General features: G+C 45.2%; 1 protein-coding gene and 1 pseudogene across 1 annotated transcript in view; one reads left to right on the top strand and one right to left on the bottom strand.

Moving 5' to 3' along the window:
* Positions 1-1045: 1045 nt before the first annotated feature.
* Positions 1046-21927, bottom strand: part of LOC115109357 (CMP-N-acetylneuraminate-beta-galactosamide-alpha-2,3-sialyltransferase 2-like) — a 42907-nt gene continuing 22025 nt past the window's right edge. The window contains exons 2-7 of the mRNA XM_029634166.2: positions 10556-12820; positions 6506-6699; positions 5319-5498; positions 3587-3632; positions 3324-3443; positions 1046-3224 (exon numbers count right to left, since the gene is read on the bottom strand). Of these exons, the coding sequence (XP_029490026.1) occupies positions 3051-3224; positions 3324-3443; positions 3587-3632; positions 5319-5498; positions 6506-6699; positions 10556-10969 (1128 nt within the window). The 5' untranslated portion in view covers positions 10970-12820 and the 3' untranslated portion in view covers positions 1046-3050. The remainder of the gene's footprint in view (positions 3225-3323; positions 3444-3586; positions 3633-5318; positions 5499-6505; positions 6700-10555; positions 12821-21927) is intronic.
* The window catches only part of LOC115109786 (splicing factor 3B subunit 3-like), an 82216-nt pseudogene continuing 77534 nt past the window's right edge, over positions 17246-21927 (top strand).

Genomic DNA, 21927 nt, shown 5'->3' with positions numbered 1-21927 from the left:
ACGTCACTGAGCACCACTCTTCATATTTTCAAGCATAGTGGTGGCTGCATCATGTCATAGGTTTGCTTGTTATCAGCAAGGACTAGGTAGATTTTAGGATGAAAAGAAACAGAAGAGCTAAGCACATGCAAAATCCTATAGAAAAAAACTGGTTCAGTCTGCTTTCCAAAAGACACTGAGACAAATCCACCTTTTAGCAGGACAATAACATGGCTGCGTGAGTGGCACAGCGGTCTAAGACACTGCATCTCAGTGCAAGATGTGTCGCAACAGCCCCTGGTTCAGATCCAGTCTGTATCACATCTGGCCGTGATTGGGAGTCCCATAGGGCGGGACACAATTGACCCAGTGTCATCCGGGGTAGGAATGTGTTCTTAACTGACTTGCCTAGTTAAATAATGGTTAAATATATATTTTCAAATTATCTAAAACACAAGGCCAAATATACACTGGAGTTTCTTACCAAGACGACATTGAATGTTCTGGAGTGGCGTAGTTACAGTTTTGGCTTGAAAATCTATGGCAAGACTTAAAAATGTCTGTCTAGCTATGATCAACAAGCAACTTGACAGAGCTTGAAGAATTTAAAAAAATATTAATGTGCAAATATTGTACAATACAGATGCCCAAAACTCTTAGAGACGTACCCAGAAAGACTCACAGCTGTAATCCCTGCAAAAGGTGATTCTAACATGTATTGACTCAGGGGTGTGAATACTTATGTAAATTAGATATTTCTATATTTCATTTACAATTAATTTGAAAAAATATCTAAAAACATGTTGTTTCACCTTGTCATTATGGGCTATTGTGTGTAGATTGGTGAAATTAAAAAAACATCCATTTTGAATTCAGGCTGCAATACTTTCTGAAGGCACTGTACAGTATATACAGTGGGGCTAAAAAGTATTTAGTCAGCCACCAATTGTGCAAGTTCTCCCACTTAAAAAGATGAGAGAGGCCTGTAATTTTCATCATAGGTACACTTCAACTATGTCAGACAAAATGAGAAAAAAATCCAGAAAATCACATTGTAGGATTTTTATTGAATTTATTTGCAAATTATGGAGGAAAATAAGTATTTGGTCACCTACAAACAAGCAAGATTTCTGTCTCTCTTCTTTAAGAGGCTCCTCTGTCCTCCACTCGTTACCTCATTAGGAAATGGAAGACATACAAGACCACTGATAATCTCCGTCGATCTGGGGCTCCACGCAAGATCTCACCCTGTGGGGTCAAAATGATCACAAGAACGGTGAGCAAAAATCCCAGAACCACACGGGGGGACCTAGTGAATGACCTGCAGAGAGCTGGGACCAAAGTAACAAAGCCTACCATCAGTAACACACTACGCCGCCAGGGACTCAAATCCTGCAGTGCCAGACGTTTCCCCAGTACATGTCCAGGCCCGTCTGAAATTTGCTAGAGAGCATTTGGATGATCCAGAAGAAGATTGGGAGAATGTCATATGGTCAGATGAAACCAAAATAGACCTTTTTGGTAAAAACTCAACTAGTCGTGTTTGGAGGACAACGAATGCTGAGTTGCATCCAAAGAACACCATACCTACTGTGAAGCATGGGGGTGGAAACATCATGCTTTGGAGCTGTTTTTCTGTAAAGGGACCAGGACGACTGATCCGTGTAAAGGACAGAATGAATGGGGCCATGTATCGTGAGATTTTGAGTGAAAACCTCCTTCCATCAGCAAGGGCATTGAAGATGAAACGTGGCTGGGTCTTTCAGCATGACAATGATCCCAAACACACCGCCAGGGCAATGAAGGAGTGGCTTTGTAAGAAGCATTTCAAGGTCCTGGAGTGGCCTAGCCAGTCTCCAGATCTCAACCCCATAGAACATCTTTGGAGGGAGTTGAAAGTCCGTGTTGCCCAGCAACAGCCCCAAAACATCACTGCTCTAGAGGAGATCTGCATGGAGGAATGGGCCCAAAATACCAGCAAGTGTGTGAAAACCTTGTGAAGACTTACAGAAAACGTTTGACCTCTGTCATTGCCAACAAAGGGTATATAACAAAGTATTGAGATAAACTTTTGTTATTGACCAAATACTTATTTTCCACCATAATTTTCAAATAAATTCATTAAAAATCCTACAATGTGATTTTCTGGATTTTATTCTTCTCATTTTGTCTGTCATAGTTGAAGTGTACCTATGATGAACATTACAGGCCTCTCATCTTTTTAAGTGGGAGAACTTGCACAATTGGTGGCTGACTAAATACTTTTTTGCCTCACTGTATGTGTGAATGAGTGAGTGGTTTTAGTCTTATCTGTATGTCAGCTTGTGTTGTTGACTGTGCGTAAGCCTCTCCCCAATTAACTTAATCAGCAGTATGATTAGTCACTTAAAATGGTTAACACAAATAAAACGGTTAATACCGTATATATGGTCAAATCCCTGTGGGCTGTACATACCTTCAAGATGATAGTCATGTAATTACAACAGGAACTCTTATTTTGAAGTAGCCTCTGGGCTTGAAAGCATGTAAACCTCAACTACCTATTGCTCCTAACACCATGCAGGTGTGGCTAGCGAGAGGGCTTTAGCAGCAGCTCTGCCGGTGGGTGTGGACATGGCAGGGATAGCTCAGTGACCGTCACTGGTTGTCATGGTATTTACGGTGGGGGCGACAGAGTGGGAGGGGACAGAGTCTCTGGGCGTGAGACCCCCAAGGCATGTGATGACTCAACCCCCAATGGCTGAGCAAGAGGGGGGGGATTGTGGATGGGACTGGTTCACAGGTCCATACAGTGGCTAGGACAGACTTATCTGCCCCCTCTATAGTTCTGTCGTTTCTATGGAGGTAGTAGGCCTGTTGGGGGCAGAGTGTAATCACATGTAGTTCGACCCAAAACCACCATCATCTTACCACAATGGGAACATGATTAGCAGGCATTGTATAATGTACTGTTTTGGATCCCTCTCTATGCAAAGCACAAAGAAGCAGGTGACAACATCAAAAAGCCTTGTGGTGATGGGTGTTCTAGTGTTCCTGTAAACCTGTCCAGCCCACCACACCTTCAGCCCTCGTCACTTTCCTGGGAAGATGGTGATCTTGCCAGCCTTAACCAGCGAGTCAATGATCAGGGCCTCATAATCTGCATCATGCACCCCTGTTTTCCGGAACTCTCCAGAGTAGCGGTTCTGCTCCCAATAGTGGTGCCAGTTGCCTCGACTGTCAGCGCCAAAGCCAAACACATTCACCTGGAATACAAGATAACGTTTTAGAACAGGCAGAGAGACTGGCCGAGAGACATGTCTGTATTGGGTGTTTGTGTGAAAGTATGTTAGCGAGGTCCTCACCTCGTCACACACGTGCAGAGCGAAGAACAGGACCAGCATGCCTGTGGAAGGGTAGCGTCCATGGTGCCTGGTCCAGCGGTCATGGATGTACTTGAAGAAGGCTGGGTTGAAGATCTGAGCCTGGGGAGATTAGATAGCAGCACAGTGTACCATGCTGGGTTTACCAATGATATTGGAGACAGACATATTTATTTACAATTCTGCACTATTGAACAAATACATGACAAAGGTTGGATGGAGAGATTATAAATATAGATTAGCACCTTGTCCTTGTCCACCCGTAGAAACTGCTTCACAGGGGCGTAGGTACTGAAGGAGAGAGAGATAAAGGGAGAGCGATAGAGTCTTAGCACACTTTTATCCTTTCATTTCTAAATTGCTGTGAAATGATTGACTGATTCACAGATGGCACGCCGTTCTTTTTTCCACAGAGAGAGTGCTCTGTTGATGATGTGCTCTGACCTGGAATGGGATGAGAGAGAGACTGAGAGCGCAGCGTGAGAATGAGTTTGTGAAGGTGTGATTGTGAAGGCAGCAGTTCACTTTGAACGTGAACAAAATGTGCTCGTGTGAAAAGGTGTGTTTATGTAAAACAATATAAATGGACTCGGGGCCGGCCTGCTCTCTAGGGAGGATTAGGTGTCCGCCTAAAGTGGCAGGTTGACGAAGGCAGCATTTTCTGAGCTAAACTGACCAAGACAACTCCAACAACAACAACATAAAACCTCACACAATTCTGCCCTCCCCCAAAAATGACAATTTCTCTCAACCAGGGGCATAAGGTCTTTTTAGGCGAGCGATTTCGCCCTGTGATAAGCAGTGCCCACTTTGTCAAAGGCAGGGGCGCAAAATATTTTGCTTGTCCAATCCCAGCGCGCCTCTCCAAGGTGCTGTTGGAGATACGCAACGCTTCGGAGCCCCACCAACGTTCTGTCAAGAAAAGAATGGAACATAAATCATGTAGCAGATATAGGATATGGTAGAAAGAGTGTGTGGACTTCTCTGTAGGCTACTGGCTGGAGATAAAATGACAAAGAGATGGAGACTTATTTACATCATGCAGGTTTCTCAAATCATAGAGCCAAACCTAAATGGTGCTCAATCAAAATTAAAAAATGTGCTGTCATGTTAACAAACAACATATCCTAAAAAAACAGAACAGGTCAAAGTACAATGAACAACATGGATGGACAATCACAACCATCGTCATGATCATTGGTTTCAAGTTTGTATCGGTACATTTTTGACAAGCTGATCATAGCGAAAAAGAGAATACCTCTGCATTTCCTGCTGTATAAACACATTGCAAATAGGCTCACGATAAGTTCTGATAAAGTTGGGTAGCTGATATTCAGAGCCTAAATAGACAAATTGATTAGTCACAGGAATCAGGACTAATAAAGCCAATGCAACAGCTTGTTTTACAAATGGTGGGACTACCACATGGACGGGCATTCATACAATTCCATTTTGGGGCAACACATTAGGCTACATCCCATGAAGCACAAGCCAACGTCTTTTGGACATTGTTTTGGGGGTATTTTACAAACGGTGGGCTTACCACATAGATGGGCATTCATAAAATGTACTTTCAGGCAACACCTCAGTAAACACGGACTGATGCCGACGCCTTTTGGACAATCTTTTTTTGGTGCAGTCCGGACCGGCCCTGATTTCCACATCCGGTACGGGCCAAATCTGAACCAATCATAGACGTCTATAAATGACGTATTTTCAACCTTCATTCAGAACTAAAAATGAGCCTGACTTCAACATCTGAAAAGTTAAAACAAGTATTCTAAACATACGTAAAAAATATACTTTCAACATTCATTCAGAACCTAAATTGAATCTTGTAGTTGTCTTTTCAACGTCATTTTGCTTACTGGGACTTTTTAAAGTATAGCAGCATTTTTTGGTCTAGCTTAGGGCTGCAGAACAGCAAGGACCGGAACTGAATGGACTGTGTGTATGTGCTGGCAGTTTTGCTCTCACAAGCGAATCTGTCCAGTGGAGAGTGCGCTGGTGATCCACAGCAGGTCCAGGGTCTTGAAGGGCACCAGGACGAAGCTGACGTTGGCTGCCAGGTTCTTGGCACTCTCTGGGTACATGAAGTGGTGAGTGGTGTGGCTGCCTGCATCCTCCTCATAGCCCAGCGTGGGCGCCAGATTGATCCTGACAGACACAGGTAATCAGACCATGCTGGGAGAAGCTCCAATGATAGACAAACACACAAACAGAGGGATATCAAGACATCTCAACAAGACTTGCCTAGTTAAATAAAAATATCTCTCTCTCTCTACAATAACTGTAAAGAGCCTACAGTAGCATTATAGCACAACACATAATATAACTTACCAGCTACTAAACAGATGAACATAACCTGTTCTAAACCCCCTCAACTACTAAACAGATGAACCTAACCTGTTCTAAACCCCCTCAACTACTAAACAGATGAACATCAAACTAACTAAAACAGATGAACCTAACCTGTTCTAAACCCCTCAACTACTAAACAGATGAACATAACCTGTTCTAAACCCCCTCAACTACTAAACAGATGAACATAACCTGTTCTAAACCCCCTCAACTACTAAACAGATGAACATAACCTGTTCTAAACCCCCTCAACTACTAAACAGATGAACATAACCTGTTCTAAACCCCCTCAACTACTAAACAGATGAACATAACCTGTTCTAAACCTCCTCAACTACTAAACAGATGAACATAACCTGTTTTAAACCCCCTCAACTACTAAACAGATTAACCTAACCTGTTCTAAACCCCCTCAACTACTAAACAGATGAACATAACCTATGTTCTAAACCCCCTCAACTACTAAACAGATGAACATAACCTGTTCTAAACCCCCTCAACTACTAAACAGATGAACATAACCTGTTCTAAACCCCCTCAACTACTAAACAGATGAACCTAACCTGTTCTAAACCCCCTCAACTACTAAACAGATGAACATAACCTGTTCTAAACCCCCTCAACTACTAAACAGATGAACCTAACCTGTTCTAAACCCCCTCAACTACGAAACAGATGAACATAACCTGTTCTAAACCCCCTCAACTACTAAACAGATGAACATAACCTATGTTCTAAACCCCCTCAACTACTAAACAGATGAACATAACCTGTTCTAAACCCCCTGTCTCTCCCTCCCTCACCTCATGATGTAGTTGTGGCTGTCTATGGTGGGTCCGTAACCGGCCCCACGCATGTTGCCAGAGTTCCCCACCACGGCACAGCGCAGGCAGCGGGCGGGGTCCCAGGAGCCATAGGGGGAGCGGCCAGGGATCACCTGGAACAGCCGCAGCAGTACCTGCTGGATAGTGTGGGGCTTGAACTGAGGTTGCAGCATCTACAGGCAGGGGGCGACAGAGAGGCCACACAGTCAGGAGAGCAGTACAGGGGGACTGGGAGAGTACCATAGACTTTCTCTCATTCCTCCGACAGGATGTCAAAAGAGGGCAGAGTGGTAGGTTTTAGTATCCTAGTGACTCATGGAAAAGAGAAGAGGTTACAACATATTAAAATGGAGGTGAAAAGAGGTCAGATGTTTTAGGGGGAAATGGAGGGAGAGATGACCAAAACATTTACATTGAAGGTGAAACAGAGACTGTTTTTCAATTCTTTGCTATAGGAGCACATTCAAACCTCCCAACCCCCAAACAAAACAGTTCCATCAGGCTATTGGCACCAACCTTTAAATAACTCTCTCTCACACAGCTCTCTCTCTCTCACACACAGCACTCCCTCTCTCTCACACAGCACTCCCTCTCTCTCACACAGCACTCCCTCCCTCTCACACAGCACTCCCTCCCTCTCACACAGCACTCCCTCCCTCTCACACAGCACTCCCTCCCTCTCACACAGCACTCCCTCCCTCTCACACAGCACTCCCTCCCTCTCACACAGCACTCCCTCCCTCCCACAGCACTCCCTCCCTCTCACACAGCACTCCCTCCCTCTCACACAGCACTCCCTCCTCTCACACAGCACTCCCTCTCTCTCACACAGCACTCCCTCTCTCTCACACAGCACTCCCTCTCTCTCACACAGCACTCCCTCTCTCTCACACAGCACTCCTCTCTCTCACTCCCTCTCTCTCACACAGCACTCCTCACACAGCTCTCTCTCTCACACAGCACTCCCTCTCTCTCACACAGCACTCCCTCTCTCACACAGCACTCCCTCTCTCTCACACAGCACTCCCTCTCTCTCACACAGCACTCCCTCCTCTCACACAGCAGCTCTCTTCCTCTCTCTCACACAGCACTCTCTCTCACACAGCACTCCCTCTCTCTCACACAGCACTCCCTCTCTCTCACACAGCACACAGCACTCCCTCTCTCTCACACAGCACTCTCCCTCTCTCTCCCAGCTCTCTCTCTCACACAGCACTCCCTCTCTCACACAGCACTCCCTCTCTCACACAGCAGTCTCTTTAGCTCAGCCCAGCCCTTGCTCTAACAGCTCTCTCTCACACACGGCACTCTCTCTCTCACACACGGCACTCTCTCACACACGGCGCTCTCTCTCTCGCACACGGCGCTCTCTCTCTCGCACACGGCGCTCTCTCTCCCACAGCACTCGCTCTCTCTCACAAACAGCTCTCACCCAGCTCTCTCTCTCACACAGCACTCCTCTCTCTCACACAGCTCTTTCTTTCTCTCTCACACACGGCGCTCTCTCTCTCTCACACACGGCGCTCTCTCTCTCACCAGCGCTCTCTCTCTCACACAGCACTCCTCTCTCTCACACAGCACTCCTCTCTCACACACGCACTCCTCTCTCTCACACAGCAGTCTCTTTAGCTCAGCCCAGCCTCTTGCTCTAACAGCGCACTCTCTCTCACACACATGGAGCACTCTCTCTCTCACACACACAGCACTCTCTCACACACGGCAGCACTCTCACTCTCTCTCACACACACACCCCTCTCTCTCTCACACACACACTTCTCTCTCACACACACACACTCTCTCACACACACACCTCTCTCGCTCTCACACACACACCCCTCTCTCTCTCTCACACACACACACACCTCTCTCTCACACACACACACACACACACCTCTCTCTCTCTCTCACACACACCTCTCTCTCACACACACACCTCTCTCTCACACACACCTCTCTCTCACACACACACCTCTCTCTCACACACACACACCTATCTCTCTCTCTCTCACACACACACACCTCTCTCTCTCACACACACGCTCTCTCTCACACACACACACGGCGCTCTCTCTCACACACTCTCTCTCTCGCACCTCTCTCTCACACACACACCTCTCTCTCTCTCTCACACACCTCTCTCTCGCACACACCTCTCTCACTCACACACACCTCTCTCTCTCTCTCACACACACTCTCTCTCACTCACACACACACCTCTCTCTCTCTCTCTCACACCTCTCTCACTCACACCTCTCTCTCACTCTCTCACACACCTCTCTCTCTCTCACACCTCTCTCTCTCTCTCACACCTCTCTCTCACACCTCTCTCTCACACACCTCTCTCTCTCACACCTCTCTCTCACACACCTCTTTCTCTCCCTCTCTCTCTCACACACACAAACACCTCTCTCTCTCTCACACCTCTCTCTCTCTCTCTCTCTCTCTCTCTCTCTCTCTCTCTCGCACACACACACACACACCTCCCTCTAAGTTTCCCCTGCATGACCTCTCCCCAATGCTCCCTCTCTTTCCTTTACTCTGTCTTGCTCCCTCCCCCTCCTTGATACCAGCACACGGAACAGCACACTGGCTTTCTGCAGGGTCACTAATTATTGGCAGATGTTCAGTGGGCACTGCTGCTGCCAAACAGTGTCTTTACTGCTCTACTCTACTCCTGCTCTGCTCCATTGTAGAGAAACTATGCTCTTCATTGCTCAACAACCTTGACCATATACTAGGTATATATGTACTAACCAACTCAACAGTGCAGACTCTTGACTTAACTCTTCGAGAGATCCATTAACCCTAATCTATGCCCTCTTTCACCTTTCCTGTGCACCTACCCCATTAGCTCCTCTCTCTAATCTCATCCTTTCACCAGCTCATTTACTTAACACCACTTAGTAGCTTGGCACTAGCTGGTCTGCCTCTGTTTGTAATCATCTAATTATCGAGTAGGATATATACTGAACAAAAACACGAATGTAACATGCTACAATTTCAACGACTTTACTGAGTTACAGTTCATTTAAGGAAATCAGTCAATTTAAACCAATTAATTAGGCCATCATCTATGGATTTTACATGTCTGGCCAGTTCCCCATGGCCTGCGGTTGTGAGGCCGATTGGATGTACTGCCAATTTCTCTAAAACAACTGTGTTGCATCACAACCATCCATCTACATAGGGACTTATGGTAGAGAACTTAACATTAAATTCTCTGGCAACAGCTCTGGTGGACATTCCTGCAGTCAGCATGCCAATTGCACACTCCCTCAAAACTTGAGACATCTGTGGCATTGTGTTGTGTGACAAAACTGCACATTTTAGAGTGGCCCTTTATTGTCCCCAGCACAAGGTGTACCTGTGTAATGATCATGATGTTTAATCAGCTTCTTGATATGCCACACCTGTCAGGTATGCCACACCTGTATTATCTTGGCAAAGGAGAAATGCTCACTAACAGGGATGTAAACAAATTTGCGCACAACATTTGAGAGAAATAAGCTTTTAATGCATATGGGCTCTTTCATTTCAGCTCATGGAAAATGGGACCAACACATTTTTGCGTATATATTTTTGTTCAGAATATATAAAGCAAGGCCAGGAACTCGAGGATGTGACACTAAATAAGTTAAACTTCTGACCAAACACAAACTAATTTAGTTTTCTAAATGGTACTTCTCACAGGTCAGCATCTTTCTCTCATACGTCTTCTACTTCTGTGTTCATGTCTGTTAAAAATATCAGCCTCTTTTAGCTACGTAATCACCTAGGCGTGCTTTCCTGTCTGTAATTCAAACAGACTTACAGGGGCTATTTTTCCACTGGACCTCTACAGCTGTGTCTGACTTGTTCATTTCAATATTCAGACATTACTCAATGTCCTCTTTAACAGACCCATCATGTGCTTGCCTTCCTTTAATGTGATTGGCAGAGCTGCTCTCATTCTTTCCAGGGAGACCAGAAGAACGATAGAGGATGGTAAAATGGAGTAAAACATAGAAGCTGTTCAGCTGGATCACTTACCACCCACCAGTAGTAGACGTCTGAAGGCAGCTGGATGTTGTCCCGTGTCCACACGGGGGAGATGTCCGGGTCGTAGTTCTCATCAAACCAGTCCGACACCCCAGGGTCTCCCACACAGCGGGGACAGGCACATGTCTTCTGCTGCTGGGTGCTCTCCAGTGGGCCCAGCTGGTGGACACCAGAGTAGTTGGGCACTAGTTTTACTCGGCTGGACTTCTCCCACCCGGGGGGCTCCAGGTAGGGCAGGCCAATGCCCCCCCTCAGAGAGATGGAGAAGAAGAGGGAGGTGATTAAGACTAGGCCCAGGGAGCCCAGCAAAACCCACACCCTCAATGAGCACCGCATGCCTCCTCCGCCGGCCCTGGCCCCTACCATCCGACCACCCCGCTCCACGCTGGTCCCGCCTGTCAACATGGGCCTCAGCTCCCCTGATCTTTGGACCCTCACCCCTCCAGGGCTGCCCCACACCCAGCCCCAGTGCCCCTCCCGGTGCTGGGTGACGGAGGGCACCCGGCCCCCCCAATTCCATGCGCTGTTTCCTGCCACCGTCCCCACCCTGCTGGCCTCAGCTCCACTGAGTGCTGGCTGGCTCACGCTGGCTCAGAGAGAACACTCTCCCAGCGCCACAGACAGAGAGAGGGAGAGCCGCTGCTCAACAGTGAGTCTCTCAGTGTCTCACACTAAACAGTTTGTCAGAGAGTCTGTGTCTGTTGCTTCTCCCCACTCTCAGTCTCTCCGCACGCAGCTGCCGCTCTTCACACCCACCAGCCCGGCTCTCCACTCCCTGCACTGCTCCAGTCCTGGATGGGAGCTCCAGCAGTGTCTGCACATACAAAACTCTGATGAACTCTGCACAAATTGTACACTGCTAGAGTCTGAGAAACTGTCAGAGCTTATCACGCTGTGTTAGCAGTCCCACCTATAGTGATATCCATGGTAAAAGTCAGGTAGCGAGTCATTCGTGTCATCTCAGCCGTCCATGTGAGTAGCCCGCCCTGGTGTTTGGAGGTCCTCTGTCAAGTGCTGAAGCAGTCTTCTGAGTAGTATTCTCTAGCAGGCTAGACGGGAGAAGGAGGGTAAAAGGCGGCGGCGACTGCAGGCAGGCTGGCATGAAAGAAGCTCCATCGAGTCTCTAGTCAACCTGAACAAATAACACATCTCCCCCTCTCCCTCCCTCTTCTCACTTCTCTGCCCGTCTCGCGCAAGCTTGATTTTTTCTGTCAGAAGATCCACTTTGGAGTTTCTGAGACTTGCAGAAAGAGCAGAGCTACTCAGGACTTTGTGTTCTCCTCCGCTAGAACGTAGGGCCAGGTGCCCTGTAGTCTAGTTGTCATTGAGGCTGTGAGTGGTGTGTCTCTGTGTGGCAGACTGAGCATCTACCAGCCCTCCAGATGCTCTGCATCCACGTTCTGTCTGTCTGTCTGGGGGATGAGCTCTCTGGACATGTCAAGTCTGATTGACAGGAGAATATGGGCACAAATATTCATCGCAGTGCGGCCTCAAAACGTCTGCGCGACCATCAGAATTCCAGTGCTCTTCAGTCAGAGAAAAAGCAATACTGTAAAAGCTCCTAAAGTAATCAAAACATTCTGGCCGTAATGACAAAGAGGATTGCCACAGAGTCTTAAGAAAAGTAGATACGAGGACCTTAAAAGGGCTTACCAATGAATGCCCTGAAAGGAAGTGAGGCTATGAGTGACTGGATTGAAAAAAGACAAATCAATCAGAAGAAAAAATCCCATCTGGCACTGAACATCAAACAGGACAAGAGGGAAGGGGGGCTCAGCAGCTGTCCAGCAGTGGAGATTCTTTGTATATAAGTGTGTGAGTGTATGTGAGGCTGGGCCACTGCCTGCCAGTAGCTGTAGGGTTTAATTGAATTCTGCTGTGTAGTGTTGGTGGAAGTGCAGGCTTTGTCAGGATGATGTGCCCTGACCTGCTGCTCTCCCTAATCTGTAATCTCGGCAATGCAATCGCCTGCCCACCACATTATCCACTCTCTTCCCTCTCTCTCTGCCAGCCAGATGCTAAACTTCCGCCCAGTGTCCCTCCAGTGCCCTGCAAAGTGGTGCAGTCCTGCTGTTAGACAGTCCTTGTCTGTGTGTGTGTCCACCTCTCGATCCCTGACACAAAGACAGCCTCACAGGGGAACTGAGGAGCAGATAGACACCGTGGCCCCTGTAGCTCCTGCTCCCTATCTGCTTGTTTCCAGGTCCCTGTCCTCCTGAGACACCAACACACTGCTGTTCAGAAAGTGGTGGACAGCTGGAGGAGAGAGAGGAGATAATAGAAGTGAGGGTGTGAATAAACAGACTGTGCATTTATAACACACAGGCATCATGGCATTCCCGGCAATAGAGATACTGACATTTACCTGGGTTTTTGACTTCATGACAGTATTTGATTTGAAAGCTTTTGTGTCGTTAAAGTTATTGTGTCTGCTGTAAAGAAAGCCCCCTTGTCTGAGCCCCTCTCAGCCTTTACTCTTTCCTTGGTCTTTATATTCAAAACAAACCCCAAACCTCTTGAAAAATTTGATGAATCATGCCTACCCTACCAGAATAGCACAGAATAATGATGCTCATCAGACTTTACATTTGTGGTTTGGTGCTTGTCAAGTCTGTTCAGCTACCACATAGCCAAACACAAACAACCCAAAACAAAACAAAGCCCCATTCATTAGGAGCATATCTAATTGAACACAATTAGAATTGATTATATCTCAGTATAGCAGCCTCTTCATCTCCCTTATTCCCCTGCCTCAGCCAAAAACCACTTTCCATCTCTACTGCTAAATGCATTTTGTGACTTCGTCTATCCCCCCAAACACCTCATCTCGCTCTCTCTCTCCGGGCCAGTCTCTGAGGGAAGAACAGGGGATGTGCTTCTAGCTTTGGGCCTCTGTGGGGACCAAAGCTTACAGATGAAAGGAGACAGAGTATCTGCAGCAGAGCCAAAGCACTGGGTTGACAAAGACCAGACATGACATGTAGAAAGAAAGGGACAATCACCAAATAATGTTACACAATGACTGGATCATAATATGTTGGCACTGAAAACCACATCTGAATGCAGCTCTTCACCTCTCAGGCCACAGTGTAGGTAGGGCCCTACGTAGATGGATGGAACACCTGTTTTAAATACATGTTGGAGTCATTGGTAATGGATGGATCAGTCATATACATATAATCTCTCATTCTAGTTCAGTAGGATCCGTGTTTGTACTCTTTTAACTATGCCCCCCCAATGAAAAACGTGCTTGCTTTCACCAAAGAGGAGACTTCAGGTTTCCATGGCTACATACTGGACTCCGTGCGATTGTGCAGAGATGCGTGTTACTCTCACTGAATCAGATTTACAGAAAGGCGTATATACAGGAAAGACTGTTGATCCACAAACATTTCAATGTTTACAAAATGGGCCAGCCTGGACTTGCCAAAATGCTTCCAAAACACATGGGAACCATCCATAAAAAGACAGAACATCATACAGCACACACAAATACTTAGGAAGAAGAGATCAGTAAAATACACAATAGCAAAATAGCTAAACATGTGGTCATATGGCAGGATGCTGCTGAAGGATGCTGCCTCAGCTTCAGATTAAATGATGGGCACTGTGATTATATGTGTGGGGGTACGGCTAAAGCGTCGATAATGCCTCGATAATGATTTTTTTCACCAATTAGAACATTTTTACATTACATATTCACCAGTAAGCGTTGCATTTGTTCCTTGAAGCTGCAGAGCCCACGTAAGTGGGACAAGAATCGGACAAGAAAGAAGGATGGTCAGAGCGAGAGATTGAAAGAAGGAGTGTGGGAGTTGGAGGGAGATACAGGAGAGATTGCTACCTGTAGAGATACGCTATCTATCTTCACTGTGACAGGAACATAGAGTACCAGCAACAAGCACAGGCACTGATCTCCTACAGGGCCAGCTCGCAGGCACAGCTTTGAAACTGAACAAAATGGCTCTCCACCCCATGGCAAATGGGTAGAATTGCAGGAAATATACTTTAAAACTTGAATTATTCTCAAATGTTTTGAATGCAAAGTGCCCCCCAATCAAATCTAATTTAGGGCTCCAAAAAGGCTAGGGCGGCCCTGATCCCCTATTTGAATATGTGAAGAAAAGCATAATCATGTTGGGGAGAGAGTTTACCTAGTGACAATCTGGCTTACACTCTTGCAGTGTATGCATGGATCATCTTGACCACAGAGATGATCTTTTCTAATCAAATTCACTGGCGTCAATCTAAATATCTCAAAGCTGGAAAAGCCAACAGACAAGCACACATTGGCGGATGAGATGGACACGCTCTAAAAACAAGCATAGCCATATGAGAAGTCCAGGAGTGACCTCACCCAAGTATCTTCCATTAGCCAACACTTCTATAAACACACATGTATGCAAGAACACATGTGCAGCATGCACACAACCACACACACATTAAGACTTTGTTCCATCTCTGTCCTGATTGTCTACACAGGGTTGTGGGGGGTTAGAGGGGTGAGGGCCTCTGTTGCCCTGGAAACATTGCCTCACAGCTGGCTGCCATGGCAATGTAGCAAAATGTAGAAAAAGATATCCATGGACAAGACTGTGTAGCCACCTTAAGAAGGTGCATGCATAGCTGTTGGTTACAGGCTCTATCAATCAGTGGAGGCTGCTGAGGGGAGGACAGATCATAATAATGTCTGGAACAGAGTGAAGGGAATGGCATCAAACACATGGAAACCATGTGTTTGATGTATTTGATACCATTCCACTTATTTCCCTCCAGCCATTAACACAAGTCCATCCTCCAAAAATTAAGGTGCCACAGACCGCCTGTGCGATCGATCAATCAATCAATCAATCAATCAAAATCAATGTATTTATAAAACCCTTTTTACATCAGCAAATATCACAAAGTGCTTATACAGAAACCCAGTCTAAAACTCCATCTATAATGGATGCCTTATTCTGTGGACTGAGACTTTATGATGCAGCCACAATGACTGTTTGCTTGCCTCTGTCGATTCATCTGAACAAAATATACAGATTTTCAATGGCTGGACCAAGAGGCCTAATCAAATTGCATGTTTAATGGATTAAAGCATTTAAGCGTTATCAAATCAAATTTGATTTGACACATGTGCAGAATACAACAGGTGTAGACCTTACAGCGAAATGCTTACCTTAAGGAAATCAATGTGAAATAACTGGCAGATTTTTCTGTGGGATTGTAACCAACAGTAGGCCTAAATCTACAGTAAATCTACTTTCCTCATACAATATCAGAGTTAACCCGTATAATTCCAAGGTGGGAGTGTGTTTGAGAGCTGCATGTGTGGGGTCAGCATCAGCAAATCTCCATCAGCCAATTAAAACACTCACACTCAATCAAGGCTTGTTGATATTTAAATATGAATGTAAAAAAATTGTTTTTTTCAAACTGAGATACAAAAATGAGTGAACTTCAGATCTGAGGACTCCCGGTAGAAAGGGTCTCACGATGAGGCATGTAGTAGAGGCTAGCTACAGCTCTGTGTATCAGAAGATTGGTAGCCTAGCGGTTAAGAGTGTTGGGCCAGTAAACGAAAGGTGAGAAATGTGAAAAATGTATTGATGTGCCCTTGAGCAAGGCACTTAACCCTAATTGTTCTGCTAAATGCCTACAATGCAATAATTAGATACGCTGACAGCTCCAGTGGATTATTGTTCATTCTCTGTTGTTTGTCCCCAGCTAACAACAAACATTCCCACAACTTTAGAGAACGTTACCTTAGGTAATTACCTACGGTTTTCATAGTGATGTGCATGGACTGTTTCCAAGAGACCATTAACGTCAAACAGAACTTACCTAGATCGTGGCTACCATGTTCTCAGAACATAAGATACTAATGTTCTAGACACGTTTCATGGGAACATTGCAAGAACATTCCTGAGTCCAATGACGTTTAACAACCCTGAGGTGGTTGTCTAGTTCCCAGCTTGTTCAGGGGACTTCCCTAAAGACGTTTTCAAGATGCCATCTGATGATCCCAAAGAAACTTTCTCCCTAAAATGTGTTTCTTTACACACCATCCCATGTCACTGTGATTGGTAAACCACTGATCCAATCACAGTTCTTTGTCTGTTAGCAAGGTTAGGGAGACACACACACAAACAGTGCTTTTGACATACAATGTTTGCAACTTACATATTTGACACACTTGGACATACATGATTACATTGTGTATGTTCAATTATACAGTAATTATTATTCAATAATAACAACTCTGAGCTACCAAGGAGAGCCCCTGAGGACAACGGGGGCCACATGCTTAAGGACCTCTATGCAAGACATTCATGGATGTTAACCCTCGCTAGGCTGCCGACCCAGGCGGTATCCCTAACCGTGCCCACAGGCGGTTATCCCCACCTGCTTCAAGACGTGCACTATCACCACCATGCCCAAGAAAGTTAATGACTACCGACCTGTTGCACTCACTTCCGTCATCATGAAGGCTAGTCAAAGACCACATCACCTACTCCCCGACAGACTCAACCCTCTCCAATTCCTCTACCGCCCTGACAGATCCACGGACGATGCAATCGCCATTGCACTGCACACTGCCCTCACCCACCTTGACAAAAGGGAGGGAAGAGGTGAGGGGTCTGGCAGAGTGCTGCCAGAAAAATAACCTCCCTCAACGTCAACAAAATGAAGGAGCTGATCATGGACTTCAGGAGACAGCAGAGGGAGAACGCCCTCCACATCGACGGGATGGGGAAAAGGTGAAAAACTTCAAGTTCCTTGGTGTAAACATCACTGACAATGTGAAATTGTCTACCCACACAGACAGTGTGGTGAAGAAGGTGAAACTGCATCTTCAACCTCAGGAGGCTGAAGAAATCTGTCTTGGCCCCTAAGACCATCACACTTTGACAAATGCACCATTGAGAGCTTCATGTCGGGCTGTATCACCACCTGGGTCGGACACTGCACCGATCGCAACCGCAGGGCTCTCCACAGGGTGGTGCGGTCTGCCCAATGCATCACCGGGGGCACAATGCCTGCACTCAAAGACATTTTCAGTACCCGATGTTACAGGAAAGCCAAAAAGATCATCAAGGACATCAACCACCCGAGCCACGGTCTATTCACCCCGCAATCATCCAGAAGGCGAGATCAGTACAGGTTACAGGTGCATTAAAGCTGGGACCGAGAAACTGAAAAACAGCTTCTATCTCAAAGCCATCAGACTGAATTTAGTCACAGTCACTAGCCGACTACCACCCGGTTACTCAAATCAAATCAAATGTTATGTCACATGCTCTGAATACAACCTTACCGTGAAATGCTTACTTACAAGCCCTTAACCAACAATGTAGTTTTAGGAAAATAGAGTTAAGTAAATATTTACTTAATAAACTATAACGAGGCTACACACAGGGGGTACTGGTACTGAATCAATGTGGGGGGGAACATGTTAGTCGAGGTCATTTGTACATGTTGGTAGGGGTAAAGTGTCTATGCATAGATAATAAACATAGAGTAGCATCACTGTAAAAAAAGGGGGGCAGTGTCAATGCAAATAGTGACTAATTGTTCAGCAGTCTTACGGCTGTTAAGGAGCCTTTTGGACCTAGACTTGGTGCTCTGGTACCACTTGCCATGTGGTAGCAGAGAGAACAGTCTATGACTTGGGTGACTGGAGTCTTTGCTGGAGTCTTTTGGGGCCTTCCTCTGACACCGCCTAGTATATAGGTCCTAGATGGCAGGAAGCTTGGACCCAGTGATGTAGTGGGCTGAATGGACTACCCTCCGTAGCGCCCTTGTTGTGTCCGCTTCATGACTTTCCTGGTGTGTATGGACCTTGATAGTTTGTTGGTGATGTTGACACCAAGAAACTTGAAACTCTCGACCAGCACCACTACAGCCCTTCGATGTGAATAGGGATGTGTTTGGCCCTCCTTTTCTTGAAGTCCACGATCATCTCCTTTGTCTTGCTCACGTTGAGGGAGAGGTTGTTGTCCTGGCACCACACTGCCAGGTCTCTGACCTCCTCCCTATAGGCGGTCTCATCGTTGTCGGTGATCAGGTCTACCACCATTGCGTCGTCAGCAAACTTAATGATGGTGTTGGAGTCGTGCTTGGCCATGCAGTCATGGGTGAACAGGGAGTACAGGAGGAGACTAAGCATGCAACCCTGAGGGGACCCCGTGTTGAGGATCAACGTGGCAGATGTGTTGTTACTAACCCCTGTCAGAAAGTCCAGAATCCAGTTACAGAGGGAGGTGTTTAGTCCCAGGGTCCTTAGCTTAGTGATGAGCTTTGTGGGCACTATGGTGTTGAACGCTGAGCTGTAGTCAAAGACCAGCATTCTCACATAAGTGTTCCTTTTGTCCAGGTGGGAAAGGGCAGTGTGGAGTGCGATTGAGATTGCCTCATCTGTGGATCTGTTGGGGCAGTATGCGAATGGGTCTAGGGTCTCTGGTATGATGGTGTTGATGTGAGCCATGACCAACCTTTCAAAGCACTTCATGGCTACCTACATGAGTGCTATGGGGTGGTAGCATTTAGGCAGGTTACCTTCGCTTTCTTGGGCACACGGACTATTGGATTTACAACAGATGGACTCCAATCAAGTTGTAGAAACATCTCAAGGATGATCAATGGAAACACGATGCACCTGAGCTCAATTCCGAGTCTCATAGCAAAGGGTCAGAATACTTATGTAAATAACATATTTGTTTTTAATTTTTAATACATTTGCAACATTTTCTAAAAACCTGTTTTTGTCTTGTCATTATGGGTTATTGTGTGTTGTGATTGATGAGTAAACAATTTAATTTAACACATTTTAGAATAAAGCTGTAACATCACAAAATGTGGAAAAAGGGAAGGGGCCTGAATATTTCAGAATGCACAAGTGCATCAAAACCGGGATTGAAAGACTGAAAAACAGTTTCAATCTCCAGGCCATCAGACTCTTGAACAGCCTTCACAACATCTCCTGTAGTAAGAGACAAAGATAAAGTCACAAAACTCACACACACACCTCATACACTGTTTGTGGGTATCCGTACCTTGCCAACAGACAAAGAGCTATGCATGGATCAGTAGTTCACCAATAAGGGTCTTAATGGGCTCGCTAACTCTGTAATGATGTGTATGGAAACAACGTTTCTTTGGGACCATCAGATGCCATCAGGCGTCATCTTTAGGGATGCCACCGGAATAAACCAGAAGACTCCTGTACTCACATATACACTCACATACACGCATATGCCCATGCTCAAACACACGCACATACACACTCGGCCGATTATGATTTTTCAACGCCGATACCGATACCGGAGGACCAGCAAAAGCCAATACCGATTAATCGGACGATTTTTAAAATGTATTTATTTGTAATAATGACAATTACAACAATACTGAATGAACACTTATTTTAACGTAATATAATACATCAATAAAATCAACTTAGCCTCATAAATAATGAAAAGGGTTCAAATTGGTTTAAATAGTGCAAAAACAAAGTGTTGGAGAAGAAAGTAAAAGTGCAATATGTGCCATGTAAGAAAGCTAACGTTTAAGTTCCTTGCTCAGAACATGAGAACATATGAAAGCTGGTGGCAAATTAGGCGGCCCAAACTGTTGCATATGCACTGCGTGCAATGAACGCAAGAGAAGTGACAAAATTTCACCTGGTTAATATTGCCTGCTAACCTGGATTTCTTTTAGCTAAATATGCAGGTTTAAAAATATATACCTCTGTGTATTGATTTTAAGAAAGGCATTGATGTTTATGGTTAGGTACACCTTGGAGCAACGATACGCACCGCATCGATTATATGCAACACAGGACACGCTAGATAAACTAGTAATATCATCAACCATGTGTAGTTAACTAGTGATTATGATTTATTGATTGAATGTTTTTTATAAGATAAGTTTAATACTAGCTAGCAACTTACCTTGGCTTACTGCATTTGCATAACAGGCAGTCTCCTCGTGGAGTGCAATGAGAGGCAGGTGGTTAGAGCGTTGGACTAGTTAACTGTAAGGTTGCAAGATTGAATCTCCCGAGCTGTCAAGGTGAAAATCTGTCGTTCTGCCCCTGAGCGAGGCAGTTAACCCACCGTTCTTAGGCCGTCATTGAAAATAAGAATGTTCTTAACTGACTTACCTAGTTAAATAAAGATTAAATAAAAGGTGCAAAAAATGTTTTTTTAAATACAGATTTCCGATTGTTATGAAAACTTGAAATCGGCCCTAATTAATCGGTCGACCTCGAATACACACAATCAATCAAGTCAAATTGATTTATAAAGCCCTTTTTATATCAGCCGATGTCACAAAGTGCTATACAGAAACCAAGCCTAAAACCCCAAACAGCAAGCAATGCAGATGCAATTCTGGCTGTGCCGGGGTTGAGATTATAACAGAACATGGCCATAATGTTCAAACGTTCATAGACGACCAGCAGGGTGAAATAATAATATTCACAGCCAAAGCTGTCCCATGTATAGAGACATTAACCCTTTCCACTCATGGGAATTGGCCTAAATGGATCAGGCTAAATGTAAATGTTTCTTACAGAAGGAATATGGTAAGCTAAGCATAAGTATTAAGGCTATAACGGTACATGCATTCGTACCAAACCCTTCGATACGAGGACCTCGGTTTGGTACAAAAGCATTCGGTACGAGGACCTTGGTTCGGTCTGCACTGTGAACCCGAATGAATATATAATAAAATATATTTTAAATAATAAAAATGCCTATAGGCTATGCCTATGCTATGTTGTATGCCATTGCCTCGTGAGTAAATCTGAGTTGAAAAAACATTGTAGGCTATTCCTTTTTTACCATGCCAATATATCCTCCAAACACCGGCTTCCAGGGCATTATCACTTTCATACAACAGGTTACCAACATATTCAAATAATGATTTACATATTTTCATTAAAAACGTTATATTGTTGAATTTATTCATGTTATTTCATCCTTCCACAAGATATAGTCCCGAGACAAATCTAGGGTTGCTACCCAAGCCTGGCTGGTCGTCCGATCTATCGGTTCGGTTAAGGTAGCCAACAACGGCTAACTTACAGTCACGTCAAACAGTTCAGCCAGAATAACAGCAAAGTATCTGCATTTGCGTTTGTTTAAGCTGTTTTCTATTTTGTATTTATTTGGATACGTCCATAACAATGAGCTATGATGCGCGATTTTGCCTGGAATAGACAATGTGCTCTATTGTCAAGACACTGTTGTTCTAAGGACATAGCCAACAACACAGCTAACACAATCATTTCATACTGAAGCTGGAAAGACTGCAAACTAGCTGAATTTAGTTTTGTTTGACCTGTTTTCTATTGACTTTTCTTTGTA

This window comes from Oncorhynchus nerka, linkage group LG25, assembly GCF_034236695.1.
Source record: "Oncorhynchus nerka isolate Pitt River linkage group LG25, Oner_Uvic_2.0, whole genome shotgun sequence".
NCBI classification, from domain to species: domain Eukaryota; kingdom Metazoa; phylum Chordata; class Actinopteri; order Salmoniformes; family Salmonidae; genus Oncorhynchus; species Oncorhynchus nerka.
This window is presented reverse-complemented; position numbering and strand designations above follow the sequence as displayed.